The sequence below is a fragment of the Notamacropus eugenii genome, chromosome 5, assembly GCF_028372415.1.
Source record: "Notamacropus eugenii isolate mMacEug1 chromosome 5, mMacEug1.pri_v2, whole genome shotgun sequence".
NCBI lineage: Eukaryota > Metazoa > Chordata > Mammalia > Diprotodontia > Macropodidae > Notamacropus > Notamacropus eugenii.
Window position 1 is genome coordinate 108,194,173 of NC_092876.1, and position 15,916 is coordinate 108,210,088.

At 40.3% G+C, this 15,916-nt stretch overlaps 1 protein-coding gene across 5 annotated transcripts in view; it reads right to left on the minus strand.

The window, feature by feature from the left end:
* RB1 (RB transcriptional corepressor 1) overlaps positions 1 to 10,893 on the minus strand; it is a 182,620-nt gene extending 171,727 nt beyond the window's left edge. For all 5 annotated transcript variants that reach the window (XR_011967315.1, XM_072610548.1, XM_072610551.1 and 2 more), the window contains exons 1-2: positions 10,514 to 10,893; positions 5,401 to 5,527 (exon numbers count right to left, since the gene is read on the minus strand). Coding sequence is in view for 4 of the 5 variants with exons in the window: in XM_072610548.1 (XP_072466649.1) it covers positions 5,401 to 5,527; positions 10,514 to 10,641 (255 nt within the window). In the remaining variant the exon portion in view is untranslated. The remainder of the gene's footprint in view (positions 1 to 5,400; positions 5,528 to 10,513) is intronic.
* Between the last annotated feature and the right edge of the window lie 5,023 nt (positions 10,894 to 15,916).

Here is a 15,916-nt window from a genome sequence, read left to right on the forward strand (position 1 = left end):
GCCTATTTGTGCCCAACCTGTGGTAGAGTATTCTGAGCTCATACTGATGTGATCAGACACACTGTAACTTGACTCTAACTAGTAATATCATTTTGGGCCTCTTCAAGAACAAAGGACAACAACCAACCAGCCAACTAAGTATTATTATGTGCCTACTGTGTGTTACACATTGCACTGAATTACAAAAAGAAACAAAAGACATCTCCTGCCCTCGGGGATCTCCCAATCTAATGGGGAAGACAACAAGCAAAGAATATGTACAAACAAGCTATATACAAGATGAAATAAAAAATAAAGTTATACACAAGATAAATGAGAAAATAACAGAGGGATGGTACTGGAATTAAGAGGGGTTGTGAAAGGCTTCCTACAGTAGGTAGAATTTTAGTTGGAACTTGAAGGAAATCAGGGAAGGAAAAAGGTAGAGTGAGGAGGGAGAATATTCCAGGAATGAAGGATAAGCAGGGAAAATACCCAGAGCTGAGAGACGAAGTGTCTCTTTTGTGGAATAGGGTGCGTCAAAAGATCAAAGATTATATGGCAAGGAATAAGGTATAAGAAGACTGGAAAAATAAGTGGAGCAATGTTATGAAGGACTTTGGGTGCCAAACAGATGATTTTGTATTTGATCCTGGAGGTGACAGGCAACCACTGCAAGGGAGGTGGAGCAAGATATGGTTAGACCTTCATGTTAGGAAAATTACATTGGTGGCTGAATGGAGGATGAATTGGAGAGAGGAGAGATTTGTACAGGTAGAGCCACCAGCATTCTTGCAATATTCCAAGCATTAGGTAATAAGAGCCACAGTGCTAGCAGGGTAACAGTGTCAGAGGAGACAAGGGGATATATTCAAGAGATATTCCAAAGGTGAGGTATTCCTCAGTTTATTCATACTATACTCTCAAACACGCAATCCTAACAAAAACCAATTGGAATTCTATAGGTTGCTGTCTTCTGCCATAAAACATGTAAGACAAAAATGGAATACAAACCAAACAACGATTTTTAAAACATCACTACATTCTGCTCCCATAAAGGAATATGTTTTACCATAATGTATTATAAATGGTGATTAGTTTCTCAGGCTAGCCCATCAATATCTACTTAACTCACAATTTTAGCTTAGCGCTTAACATGGCATGTGGCACAGAGGCCCTTATTAAATATTAATTAACTGACTGACAATGTAACTATTCTACATTACTACAGAACATAATCACAATTTATAACATTGTTTCTATAGGAAAATGCCATTAGAGTAGATACCAAGAGCCTATTTTTCTGGTCATAGATCTAATCAGAGGGTACTTCTACCTCTCACCATATTATATGCAACCCTATAAAAGAATAGGAGTTTCCCTTCTTCCCAATTTCCAGAATGAGATAAGAAACTTCCTTGATCAGAGCTTATGGAAAGATAAGGGCATGAAGGGTCTACATGCAGTGACAGTGGCTTTAAAAGGAAGCAGAGGTGTCCAAAGCAATAGTCTCCCGTATGGGCAACAGCTCCTGCTAAAGCCACCAGATGGTACAATTAGTGATATATGTAGAGCAGCCATTTGTAGGAAAGGGTCCCTCAAAAATCAGGTGTTCTTAAGTAAGAAACTGCCATTACTATTAAATTAACTTTGAGCTAAGTTTTTAGCTAATTTAAACCTTGACTGAAGTTTAACCTATGTAAATCAAATCACTTCAAGGAAGTCAAATGAACACAGAAACAGCATCAGCCAAAAAACATTTGATCTTGCTAAATAGTAAGATATAATATACAAGTGCTACATTAGCTTATGATAGAAACCTGCCTGAAAAATCTTAAGTATCATAGGATTATAGGCTTTGAGTTGCAAACAGCCTCATAGATCATACAATCAAACTATTCTGCTTTACAGATTAGGAGACTGAGACCCCAAAGAAACAGTGACCAAGGAGGGTGAGAGATTATGAACAACATCTCAAAAATAGTGAGAAGTTGCACAGAGGAAAATAAATTTATAGAAGTCAGGTGATGTGCCCAATTAAGCTAGGCCATCCCAAGAATATTCAAGAATGAAACCTGAAATATATAAACAGACAAAAAATGGAAAAGTATTGTCAAAACTTCTACAACAAACCATTTTCTCTATCAAAAACAGTGAAATTATGAGCAGCTAAGTGGCATTATAGATAGATGAGTCAAAATGACTCATCTTCCTGAGTTCAAATCTGGCCTCAGGCACTTTCTAGATGTGTGACCCTGGGCAATTCACTTAACCCTGATTGTCTTAGTTCCTCATCTGTAAAATAAATTGGAGAAGGAAATAATAAACCACTCCAGTGTCTTTGCCAAGAAAACCCCAAATGAGGTCACAAGAGTCAGACACAACTGAAATGACTGAATAACAAGAACAAACAGTGAAATCACAACATTTGAACTCTAATATCACAATCCATGATGTAATGGCAATAAAGAAAACAAAACAGGAAGAGCAGCTTGACTAGACCAAGCAAAATCAGAAATTGTCCATGCTAAAGACAACACAATTTTGATATATAAAATATGAGATGATACCAAACACTTGGACAAAATTTAAAATGCTATTGAACGGGGGAAAAAAGATGATCAAGAAAATCTCTATCAATCACCCTCTTCTCTCTGAGACTCTCTTCTCTCTAGGTTTTCAAGATACTACTCTCTCATGGTTCTCCTTCTACATGTCTGACTACTCAGTCTCCTTTGCTGGATCTTCATCCCCATCATGCCCAATAATGGTGGGTGTCCCCCAGGGCCTGGTCTTGTGGCCTCTTTTCCCTTTATATTATTTCACTTAGAGATCTCATCAGATCTTATGGACATAATTAATTACCTTCTCTATGCTGATGATTCTCAAATAAACTTATCAGCCCTAACCTCTCTTCTGATCTCAAGTCTCAAATCTCCAACTATCTTTTGGACATCTGAAAATGGATGTCTCACAAACATCTTATAGTCGACATGTTCAAAACAGAGCTCATTATCTTTGCATCCCAACCCTCCCCATGTGAAAATTATTTATTAATGCCAAAGGCAGCAGCCATCTTCCCAAGTCTCACAACTTCAGTGTCATTCTTGACACCTCACTATCTCTCATTCCTCACATCCAATCTGTTGCCAAGGTCCATTTAATAATATTCCTTTTGTAATATCTCTTGCATATACCTCCTCCCTTCTAATACTGCCATCACTCCGGTATAGACTCTCATCATTTCATGCCTAGATAATTGCAATAGCCTACTGGTGGGTCTGCTTGCCTCAAGACTCTCTCCTTCCAGGTCACCTCTATTCTGCTATCAAAGTGAATCTTTCTAAAGTGCAACTCTGATCATGTTACCCAGGTACTCAATAAACTTCAGTGGCTCCCTATCACCTCCATAATCTGGTGTTTGAAGCCCTTCATAACCTCCCCACTCCTGGTTGCTCCTCAAACAAGACACTCACTCTCCAGACACCAGGCACTTTCACCAGATGTTCCCCTATGCCTGGAATGCTCTCCCTTCTCATCTCTACTTCTGGGCTTCCCTCAAGCCCCAACTAAAATCCCATCTTCTTAGGAAGTCTTTCTTGAGTCTTTTTAATTCTAATGCCTTTTCTCTGTATATTACTTCCAATTATCCAATATGTAGTTTATTTGTACACAAGTTATTTGCATGCTGCCTCCCCTTTAGGTCATGAGATCCTCAAAAGCAGGTATTGTCTATAACCTTTCTTTGTGTCCTTTTGCTTTTTATCCTCACAACAGCACCTGGCACATAGTAAACAATGTTTACTTACTGATTGACCCTTGACAGAAACAAGGACTTGGGAGAAAAGATAATGGTTCAGTTTTGGACATGTTGCACTGAAATGCTGGAGCAGGTAGATGGAAATATGGAACTGGGACTTAGCAGAGAAAGGAGAGGTGGATACATAGATCTCTAAGTGTATCTATGTACAGCAGACAGCTGAATCTTTAGGCATTATTGAGATCACAGACAGTGGGTTTTTGTTTGGTTGATTTGTTTTTGTTTTTTCAGAGAGCATTAAGAGAGAAGTAAAGAGGACCCAGGACAGTGTCCTAGGGGCAGAGCCACATAAGGAAAGAATATAGATGATATGAAACTGAAAAGGAATAGTCAGATAGTTAGGAGTAAATTCATAACAGAGAACTCATACAATTAACCATTCAAAAGAACACGAGTCCACTTATTTTTTGGTGACTATTTAAAAAAATGTTCAACCACATTATATTTTAAATAGACTTTTGAAAGCTACCTTGGGAATATAAAACACTGTTTACTACTTCCAAAAGTCTAACGTAGAAACAAATATTTTTTAAGTTGAGACTACCTATAATTTATGAGTCATAAGTCCCTTTCCTCAGTTCCCCCAACATGAGATACCTACAACTTTCAAAAGAGTTGTAATTCCTTGCAGTTTCACATACATAAAAATAACCTAGTACATGATTTCAAACCAATAAAAATACCCAAAATGTGGCAATGTATAGATAATCATTTTAATGGAAAGTTTTATTGATAATACTAGGATCATATTTCCTCAACTTCATCTTATTCCTTCTTTTCCACTAATACATAGGATGTCCCGAAAGTCTAGACTTTCGGAACATCTGTATTCTGCCACTTTTCTTTTAGCATTCAGTTTTCAAATATGTTCAATTCTTTGGAATGCTAGAGATTTGTTTGGCTTAAGAGTGATTATTAATAATAACTGTTGCAGCTTCCCTCCTAGATTGATTTAGTTATTTTTCTTTGACTCATTAAAGGGGCCATCCCCTGCCTACTTCTTAAACAGGCCTATTCACTGAATGAGTGTTACCTCACCCTAAGTGAATACTGAATAAGCCTTGTCTTAAAGGGGCCAAGGTCTCCCATTGCTTCCTGGGTCATCTCCAGTTATCCTCATGAATATCTGGTCATTGGATCCAAATGGTTCTGAAGGAGAAGTGAGGCTGGTGACCTGCACAACCCTCCCTCACTCAAAACAAAGTCAAGTGCAAGTCATGTCATCATTTCTCTGATGGCATGGTCTTCTTTGGCAACAAAGGACAAACACAACAATATTCAGTTCTTTGGAATGCTACAGATTTGTTTCTTTTTATAAAGGAACTGGTGAAGTGTACAAAGAAGAAACAAATTATTTTTAATTACCCTAGAAATAGTATTTTCAAAAGCACCTAAAACATGAAATAACTTACTTCTTTATGGTCTTATAGTCATGTCAAAAGAATGAAAAATAGTGCCATTTTCCAGGACATATCTCATGGACTTTCACCACTACAAATCAGAATATAAGCTAGTAATAGCTAATATCACTTCAGTAAACACCATATTCAACAAATGTGATCAAAGATAACAAATTTAAAGATTACGAGAAAAATGCTCACCAAAACTCCATCCATAGATGAAACTTTTTCCCAATTCTCCCAAGCCTTTTTCCGGACATGATTTGGTATCTTTAGTTTCTGACATAATGTAGTAAAATCAGGATCTTCTGCTTCTTCAAATTCAAGCCTAACAGACAAAAATAAGTTTATAAAAGGTATATGGAAATAAACCAAGATGACAAAGTAGAACATCTCCCTCAGACAACTACTGATAACCTGAAAAATGACAAGTATTATTAATTTCATCCCTGCTGTTTATAAAAAGCTGTGCTTTGTATAATAATAATAATATCACAGCATTTACATATTGCTTTATAGTGTGCAAAAATATTTTACATGTTATTTTATGTATATCTATATATACTTTTTAAAAATTTTCTTTCCTTGATCTTTCCTTTACTGCATACCACAGTGATGAAAAGTTGCAGGCCTGGTTCACTAACATATACTCCAAGGTAATCAAATAGTTTTGTGAGAGAAAAAATGTGAGTTAACTATTTTGAGAAGAGAAAATGATGAGAAAAGACTACAAATAACATTACTATAATCAAGCACAGGGTGATCTGTCAATACAGAATCAATACTGACAAGTATGTGTGCTTGAAAATAATCTATCTTCTGTTAGACCACTTTCCAGCACTTACTTGACCAATTAAAACGTATTACAAAACTAGGTTTATCACCTTTTCCCCCCTCAACCTTTTGTATTTCTTCTCTTTATTAGAAGAGAGCTGTATATCATTGCAGGAGACTGTTCTCCTCCCTTAAAAACTTCTGCCTTCCATTTCTTGTTTTCCCCTATTATAACTGCTAGCTAGGTGGCATAGTGGATAAGTGCTAGATTTGAGAGTTCAAATCCTGCCTCAACCAATTATTAGCCGTGTAACTCTGGACAACTTAACATCTCTTACCCTTGATTTCTTCATCTGTTGTTGTGAGCACCAAATGAGATAATATATGTAAAGTATTCAAGAAATCTTTAAGTATTAATACGAATCTTAGCAATAGCTGCTATCAATGTCATTATTGACTGATTCAAATCCATTTAAAATATGCTACTTGATAATATAACAATGAAGTTTCTCTTCCCCCTAACTCAGCTGAGTCAAGATTCTAGTAGCAAGGACCAAACCAATACTGCTGGAGAAGAATGAAACCCTGCCACCTAGTATAGTTGAGTCAAGGCATGGAACTAGACCTCAAAGCAAATTTTCCATTACTATGGCCAGAGTAGACTTGCCTCAGAGGGTAGTTACTTTACCGCAGAAGTTTTGGGCCTTTTTATGTCATAGAGTCCCCTTTGACAGTATGGTAAAATCCAGAGATCCCTTCTCAGAAGAATGTTTTTAAATTCACAAAATAAAATACAAAGGAAACCAATTATATTGAAATAGTTATCAAAATATGTTTTAAAAATAAGTTCACAGAATTCAGCCTAAGAACTCCAGCTTTAGAATTTAATTATCCATGATTACGACATTAGTAGGAATAATGGTAGACAGACTGCATTTTGAATGTCACTAAGAATGAAGGATGCCTTTAAAGAAAGACTATTATTATTCTCATTTCCTTCAAGAAATGTAAACTGATGTAGAGAAAAATGTTCCCTTCTTTTTAGCCAGTTCATAATTATGTCTTTGATGCATGTGGTTGCCTTATTCTCAATTAATTTTTAGTTGTAGAATAAATCAGAAATCAGAAAATACTGCTTTTACAATTTTTTTTACTATTATATAAACTTTTGTTAAATATATTAATTTCCAATATACTCTTCCTTTCCCCTGCCCTACTCTGCAAACCATTTTCTTCTCACATGCCTGGCACACAGTAGGAGTTTAATGTTTACTTTGATAAACTCATTGATTTTTAAAAGAAAAAAAGCACATCAAACGTGTCTAAAAGTTTATGTAGCGTTCTACCCCCTCTTCATATAAGGGGTACAATTCTTCTCAGTAGACAGTAGATTGATTGATATAATTACACAGAGTTCTCTTTCAACTTATTGTCATAATTATTATATACTTTGTCTCTCAGTTCTGTTTCCTTCACCCTTAAAATAGTTTATTTAAGTCTTCCACAATTCTCTCATTTTTTCATGTTGGTTTCTTATTATAAAGCAGTAATATCCCATTCCCTCCATGCAACATTTTGTTTCGCCATCATGCAGTCAACGGTCATATACTTAGCTTCCAATTCTCTGCTACCACCAAAAAAAAAAAAAATCAGCAAAAAACCTTCTATGAGTATTTGGGCATATATGGGTCCTTTCTATCTTTAACCTCCTTAGGAGTAGGACCTCAAGGTCAAAAGGTATGGTCCTTTTAGTCACTTTCTTAGCATAATTACAAATTGTTTTCTGCAATGGACAGACCAATTCACAGCTCCAGCAATAGTGTATTATGTGCATGCCTTCCCAAATCCCATCTAACATCAACTATTTTCACCTTAGAATTTTCTGGGTGTAACATGAAAGTTCATAGTTGTTTCAAATTACATTTGTGTTTCACTTTTGTTTTTGTATCTTCAGCACTTAACAGAGTGCCTCAAAAATAATACTCAAAATATTGTGTGATTTCTTTTATTGTTATTAATTTAGAGCAATTTTCTATAGTTGTTAATAATCTGCACCTCTTTTGAGAATCTTTGATTTATATCCTTTGACAACTTATCCACTGTAGAATGATTCTGTTGTGTGTGTGTGTGAGTCTGCCTGTGTATATCTTGAAAATAAGACTATTCTAAGACACATCGGATGCAATGATTTTTTTCCCAAAAGACAAATTTCCCATCTTGTTTTAGTTACACTGATTTTTTTGTTTTCTGCAAAAGCTTTTCAATTTCATGTAACTGAAATCATCTATTTTAATTTCTCTAATTTCCTCAATACCTTGTTGGTTAAGTATTCTCCTTCTGAAAAATAAGTGATCTCACTTTATTCATTTTTATTATGACCTGATCTTTTATATTCAGGTCACATGTTCATCTTGACTTCATTTTGATACATGATACAAGTTGTTTGTCAAAAATTCAATTTTTTCACTAACTGCCTTCCAGTTTTCTCAGCAGTTTCTATAATACCTTTGTTCTGTATATTGTCTGTCATGACAAATAGGAATTGCTAATGTTAGGAAAACCACCAGAACTTGACTAGCTGAATAAAGAACGACATTTTCTACTACATCACCATCTGAAATCTGACCTCTTGTATTCTTTCTACTTATATATTTTAATTGTACATTTAAAGCACTCAAAATGTCTTCTATGAGCCTATTAAAAACACAAACCAAATAATATATCTGTTGTTGTTTAGTTGCCCCATTTGTGTTGCTCTTGGCAAAAACTGTGGAGTGGTTTGCCATTTCCTTCTTCAACTGATTTTACAGATAAGGAAACTGAGGCAAACAAGGTTAAGTGACTTGCCCAGGGTAACACAGCTAATAAATGTCTGAGGCCAGATTTGAACTCAGGAAGATGAGTCTGACTTCAGGCCCAGCACTCTCTGTCCACTCTGTCTATATGCCCAGTTTCATGGTAAGACCTTACAATAACATCAAGTTGACTTTTTTTTAAATTGTATATATTAGCATTCATTGCCCTTCAATAGATCCATAACCACAAAGTAGAAACAAATCTTGGCTTCCTTCAAATCCCAACTAAAATCCCACCTCATGCAAAAAAGCATTTTCCAATTCCCCTTAATGCTAGCGCCTTCCTTCTGTCCAGGATCTCCAATCTGTCCTGTATAGGTCTTGTTGTACCTTAGTTGTTTGCATGCAGTCTCCCCAATTGGATGGTGAGGTCCTTAAGGTCAGGGATTGCCTTTTGCTTTGTTGGTATTCCCAACACATAGCATGCTTGGTCTTAATGAATGTTTACTGGCTGGCTGACTGACTGGAGAGTAAACATACTAAATATATGTTTTTCAATATCAAACATAAAGAATGGCTACAAAAAAGAAAAACAACCAACAAGTTGTAACATACACATGACATACCACTCTGTAATATTCTACTGTATCCACTAGGGTTGCTCATATAAAGATTTCATTAAGTAAACAATTCCATGTGATTGGTCATGGCTGAACATCTTACAAAACAATACTCGATATCAGACATCAATGTCTCTACCCACCAAAAATTTAAAATCAATCAACTTTGACACGCTGATGCAGATCTACATGCAAGGAGTTTCATCTAAATTTGGGGAAAAAATAAAAATAAAGACGAAATTCATAGAACAACCCTTGTCAGTTTTACGTTTTAAGCGCTTGTGCTGTAAATTACATCACTGAAAGTGTTTCACAAGGGTTTAAAACATGGACCAAGAAAAAAAATGCTACTAATGAGTAATTTTCTTACAAAATCACTACAAATAACTTCTCATTTCCCACCTCCACACCTTACAGCATCGCCATACTCCGGGGCTCAGATCTCACTAGACTTCTCATTAGTCTGGTAACACTACAGAAGGGTGGACCCTCATTCTCAGCAGTTCCCACAGTAACTGTCCCCCACCACCACCACCCCGACACTAAGCTCTGGCAAGATGGTAAAAACAATACTTTTTATTAGCTTTATTACACAGGAAGTGACAAAGTATGATATGCGCACCCGCATTCAACACACCATTTAGGAGTGGAGGGGGCGGGGTGGGGGAGGGGGATGTCGTGGGGTTTCTTAATGTATCTCATCAGGGTGCGCTCGGACCCCAACAATCTCCGAACTCCACCGCACGGAACAGAACAGAACAGGATCCGTGGGCATCTCTGGAGAGGAAACAATGCTCTCTCCCCGACTAAGCACAGTCACCACCCCCACCCTCCACCACCCGAGAGAGAAAGAAGCCACCTGTCACTCCTTCTCCCCGGGACCCCGGCCCGCCCCACCCACCTGTCAACCTGGGGCCAAGGCTGCGGCCGGGAAGCCCCGTCCCCGCGGCCCGGCGCCCCGCGTTCGCAGCTGTCAGCCGGCCCAGGGGCCGCCGGGGGCTCGTGCCCCGCTCCGGGCTCGGGCCCGCAGGCCGCCTCGACGGGCAGCCGGCCCCTCCCTGGTCACGCCGCGGCGTCTGCCGGGTGCCCCGCTCCCCGGAGAGGCTCCGGCCCCGGCTCTCTCACCTGACGAGCGGCAGGTCCTCTGGGCCGCTATCCGGCTCCGGCTCCTCCTGGCGAGGGGGAGGGGAAGGCGGCGGCGGTGGCGGCTCCGGGGTCAGAACAGCCGGTTTCCGAGGGGCTTTGGGTGGCATGACTGACTGACTGACCGACCGACTGACTGGCAGGAGCGACTGGGGGGTTGGGAGGTGAGGGGCAAAGGGGAACACGCGCGCACGCGCTCTTCCCAAGTGAACGCGCCGCCCCAGACGCCCTTCGTCCTCTCTCGGCTCCCGTTAGAAAACTTTAAACGTTCTCCGAAAACAACCAAACAACCGGGAGAGCCCTGTCTCCACCCACCTCTCTAACCCTAGCCCGGCACCAAAAGCTCCGCGCTCAACCGCGGGAAAACGTCACTTCCGCTCCTGCGCGCTAAGTCCCACCGAGTTCCCGGGCCCGCCCGCCGAGCCTGGGAGGCAGAAGGGAGAAGGTCCGCGGCGAGAGAAGGGTGGGGCTGCGGGTGCCGGCCGCGGCGAGGCCACGAGCGTGTCGTGGGGCCCGGCCCCGTGCTGGGGGTGGGGTACCTATCGGGACGGAGAGGCCCGGAGCCCCGGCAACCAGCGCCGGCCTCTTCCCCTGAGCAGGCCCGGCTTGGGCCTGCCCTCTGGTTACCTGCAGCGCCGTCGTGCTCCCGAGCACGCGGCTCCTTGACTGCCCCGTGCTGTGGACGCAGGAGCCCGCATGCGTAAAGGAGCCCCTCCAGCCTCAGACGTAGGGAGTGTGACCCTGGGCGAGTCATCGCCCCTGTACTGTCAAACAGGGATAATCCACGAGCTGCCTCCCAAGGTGGCCGTGAGCATCCCAGGGGATCATTGCTCAGCTCTTCCCCAGGGCCTGGCACTCAGCGAGCGCTATGTCAGGGTTATCGTTTACCCTTACCCCAGTGCCGGATATATCGTTGTTGTTGAGTCGTGGGCAGCTAACTGTCCGTGGCCCCATTGGGGGTCTTCTTGGCAAAAACACTGGAGTGCTTTGCCATTCCTTCTTCCAGCTCATTTTATAGAGGAGAAAACTGAAAATAAAAAACAAAAACAGGTTACGGGACTTGCCCGGGGTCACACAATTCTTAGGTGTATGAGGACAAATTTGAACTCACTTCTTTCTGACTCCAGGCCCTCTGCTCAATCCATCGAGCCACCTAATTGCCTCCTGTCTGGCATATGGTAAACACTATCTATCTATCTATACGTGTGTATATGTGTCTATGTAGAGAGAGAGACACACGCATATATATGTTAGCTATTACTATCATCCTTATTAATTGTGAAGTGCTTAGCACACCTCCCAGTACATAGTAAGTGTATACAGATGTTAACTATCATTATTAGGACTTGATTTGATAGTAGAGTGGTTCAGTAGAAAGATCACAGGCTCTGAACTCAGAGGTCTTGAGTTCAGATAACCACTTCTGATGCTTACTGCTCCTGAGGTCTTAGGCAGATCAATGAATGTCTCTCAGCTCAGTTTCCTTATCTGTAAAATGAAGGGTTTGGAGCTGAATGGCTTTCTTATGTCCCTCCCAGCCATGATCTTTCAGCATGCAACACTCACTTTATTTTAGCTGAATGTGTGCAGTACTTAAAAGCATGCCAAGGGAGTCCAGGAGATAGTATTTTCAGACGTGGAGCTTTCAAGATTGGTAGTTTGTACAAATCCTGACTTTGCTACGTAACCCACCTGTTGATCTAGAGCAAGCCCCATAACTTGTCTGGATGAAAACTTCCTTTTTTCTTTTCTTTTTTCCTTCTTTCCTTCCTCCCTCCTTTCCTCTCTCTTTCTTTCTTGGTAAAATGAGAGAGTTGGATCAGTTGATGTCTGTCTCTTCCTGCTCTAAATCTATGATTCGATAACATTAAACAACTTAATAATTTCATTTCCTTATAATGTGCTTAAGTACCTGAATGAATTAGAACATGTACTAACTATTGTAAGAGGTCAAAGAAGGGAACTGTCACCAGGGGTTTCCTTATGAAAGAAGTAGGATTTTAGATGGTCCTAAGAGGTAGGATATATGGTTAGTTAGAGAAGAAAGGGGAAGAGGAATCCTTTGTGGGAAGCACAGATTTAGATCTGGAAGGAGCCTTAGAATACCATGGACAAATGCTTGAAGTGGGAGTACCTGTGTGATTTAAGGGAATAGGGCAAGACCTGGCAGAAATAGTCCATAAATGCCAAAGTCCCAAAGTTGAAGACTTTGGACTTTTTCCTGGAATAAGCAGGGAACCATGGAATGGTTTAGGAGAGGCAGTGTGGTGTAGTGAAAAGAGCAGTGGATTGAGAGTGGAACCAGAATTCTAACTGTGACCTTTGACAAGTCATTTAACCACTGTTTACTGCTTGGGTAGGGCCAGATGAATTTTTGAGATCTCTTCCCACTTGAAAATTCAGTGAGTTCATGGGGGTTATCTAATCATGCCACTGCTCTTCGTCTTTCTGCCTTCTACCCTCCAGGAACTGACGCATGAACTGTCAGACTTTTTCTTTTATTAACCTGCTTCATCTTGCCTTTCCCTTCTACTCTCCCTACCTCCTGCCCCTTAATATGTCCCATTTGACCACTGAATAAAAGGAAAAAGTTCTACTTAATCTTATTGAGATTGTCACCAACAAATAACTCTTGGTATCATAAATGGAAAAAGTAGGAATGAAAGGAAAAGAGGAGAGGAACAGAACCCTGAGCCTGGGTGTTAATCTTGGTCTTCTCTCCTCATTCCTTCTTGGCTGGAGGAGAATCTTAAGAACTCCAGAGATCCAAAGGACTTCCCATTGGCATTCTAGCACCATTCCTGGATCAGGTGATGGCAATTTCTGTATCTCAAGCCCAAGACAGATTGGATGTGGTCTCATGGCTCATCAAAAGTCCCAGCAGAAAAAGATATCTGATACCTAAGGGTATCATCATGCAGACTCTAGTGGAAGGATTTCCAGGAGCAGTGAGTTATTCCATCACAGGTACTCTAAGCTTTAACCCACTTCCCCCTCTCTTTATAATTGTGGAAGAGTATGTCATAGATATTTGAAGGTACTATGTAAAATACCCCATTCTAAAAGCTAATTAAGTCTGGCTGATTAATTCATATCAATGGACAATAATGGCTGGGAAACACTCCAGTAGAGGCTTGTTAGCTACAGCATTATGAAAACCAACCCTTCCCTCCCCAACCCCTTTTAGAGCTTTAAATGCAGTAGTCATGTTCTGAGCACCCAACCTTGTCAGTGTGAGTGTGAATTGGGATATTAGCTCGAGAGTATGTGCAACATGCATAAATTGAGATAATCCTGTAGCTATAGTGTTAAGGTTTATAAAGCAATTGTTTCACATCTATCCTGTGAGATACACAGTCTAAGTATTTTCCTTATTATAGAAATAAGGAAATAAGATCACAGGTTAAATGATGCAGAGGTTAAAATTCCCATATGATAATAGAAGTGGCATCAGAACTGAGACTATAACCTAGGACTTTCAAGGCAAGTTCTCTTTTTCATTTTACTCATGACTTCTCATCGGCAACACTAAGCAGGTCTTGTTAGGATATCAGCAGAGTCCCTGAGGGTTACATATTTTGATCATCTAACAACCATGGCAGGGAAACAAGCTAGCTGGGGCTTGTAAGCTGTAGCACCTGGGAAAAGAACCCTCCAGTGCCTCAAGGCTACCCTTAGAGTCCTGAGAGGATGTAGGAGCCATGTTCTGAGTACCCAGCTTTGTCAGAAATACCACCTTAAATCTAAGGAACACTTTACTGGTCATTTTTGAAGGATTACGAATGTTGTCTTTATTCTGAAGGCCGTTTGATGAGGGTAAAACTCCTCTCTTAAGGAAGTCAACAGCTTTTTTCTACTATTTGCCAAGATCCTCTGTCCTATATAGATGCTTTATCATCTATAGAATTTTAATTCCTTGAGCAATTCATTCTTAGACAGAATGAAAGTTGCTAGACTTCCTGAGGAGAGGAGAAGATCCAGACCTGAAATTTAATCATAGTGTGGCCTGGTACTGAATAGTAAATAAAGGATAATGGATAATGGTATTTAGAGATGTTTTACAATATGTCTACAACCAACCTTTCTTAACTTATTATATATTACTCCCATTACCACACACACACACTAGCAGCAAGCACCCTGACACATCCAGGATGGCCTGATAGTACAGATTTTTAGATCTGCTTTATTAAAAGGAAAGTGACTTTTGAGGGGTCAACAATCTACTTTAATTGTGTTCACCAACAGAGCAAATACAAGCAGAGAAATAAAGACCAACAGACAGGGCTTGTAACTGTCTGACCATAAGCAAGACATACATAGTTGTGTGTTCGCCCTTCCTTGCCGAAGAAGACCATGCCATCAGAGAAATGATGACATGACTTGCACTTCACTTTGTTTTTTGAGTGAGGGAGGGCTGTGCAGGTCACCAGCCTCACTTCTCCTCCAGAGTCATCTGAATCCAGTGACCAGATATTCATCAGGATGACTGGAGATGACCCAGAGTGCACTGGAGACCTTGGCCCCTTTAGGCCAAAGTCTATTTAGGTACTCACCTTGGGTGAGGTAATGCCCATTCATGGGTGGGGGAAGATCTAACTCTCATTAACATTACACACACACACACACACACACACACACACACACACACACACACACTACACATCTAGTCAAACTGGCTTTTTGTTCCTTGTTCAAGTCCCACTTCTGACACCTACTAAAGTTTAAAAAGGCTAAGGTCTCCCACTGCATCCTGGGCCATCTCCAGTCATCCTGATTTATATCTGGCCATTGGACGCAGATAGTTCTCGAGGAGAAAGTGAGGCTGGTGACTGCACAGCCCTCCCTCAAATCAAAGTCAGCTGCAAGTCATGTTGTCATCTCCCTGATGTCATGATACTCTTTGAAAATGAAGGACAAACACCACAACCACACACAACCACAAGGATTACTCCTGGGAAAATGCTAAGCCTTCCCATGCCCCCAAACCACTCCCTTAGACTTAGGTTGCAGATAAGTTGCTGATCTGTATCAGTGAACTAAGTTTCTACACACAAAAGAAATCACAAGCTAGGCTGTATACTAGAAATTTATCCTACATGATAGGAGTTTATAGATCACAGCTCAGCCAGTGTGCATATAACATGTTATACTGGAATGAGCACTGGCTTAGGAGTCAGGAAATCTTAGTTCTAGTTCAGATCCTCCCCTTTAAGTTTTAATATTATTATTCTCACAGCGGATATTGTATTGTATTTTGGATTAGAAAGCCCTGTATTCTTATCTAGTCTCAGTTGCTTATGAGCTATATGACCCTGAGCAAGTCACTTAACTTTTTTGAGTCTTTGTTTCCTAAAATGGAGATCATAATAGCACCTGTATCTC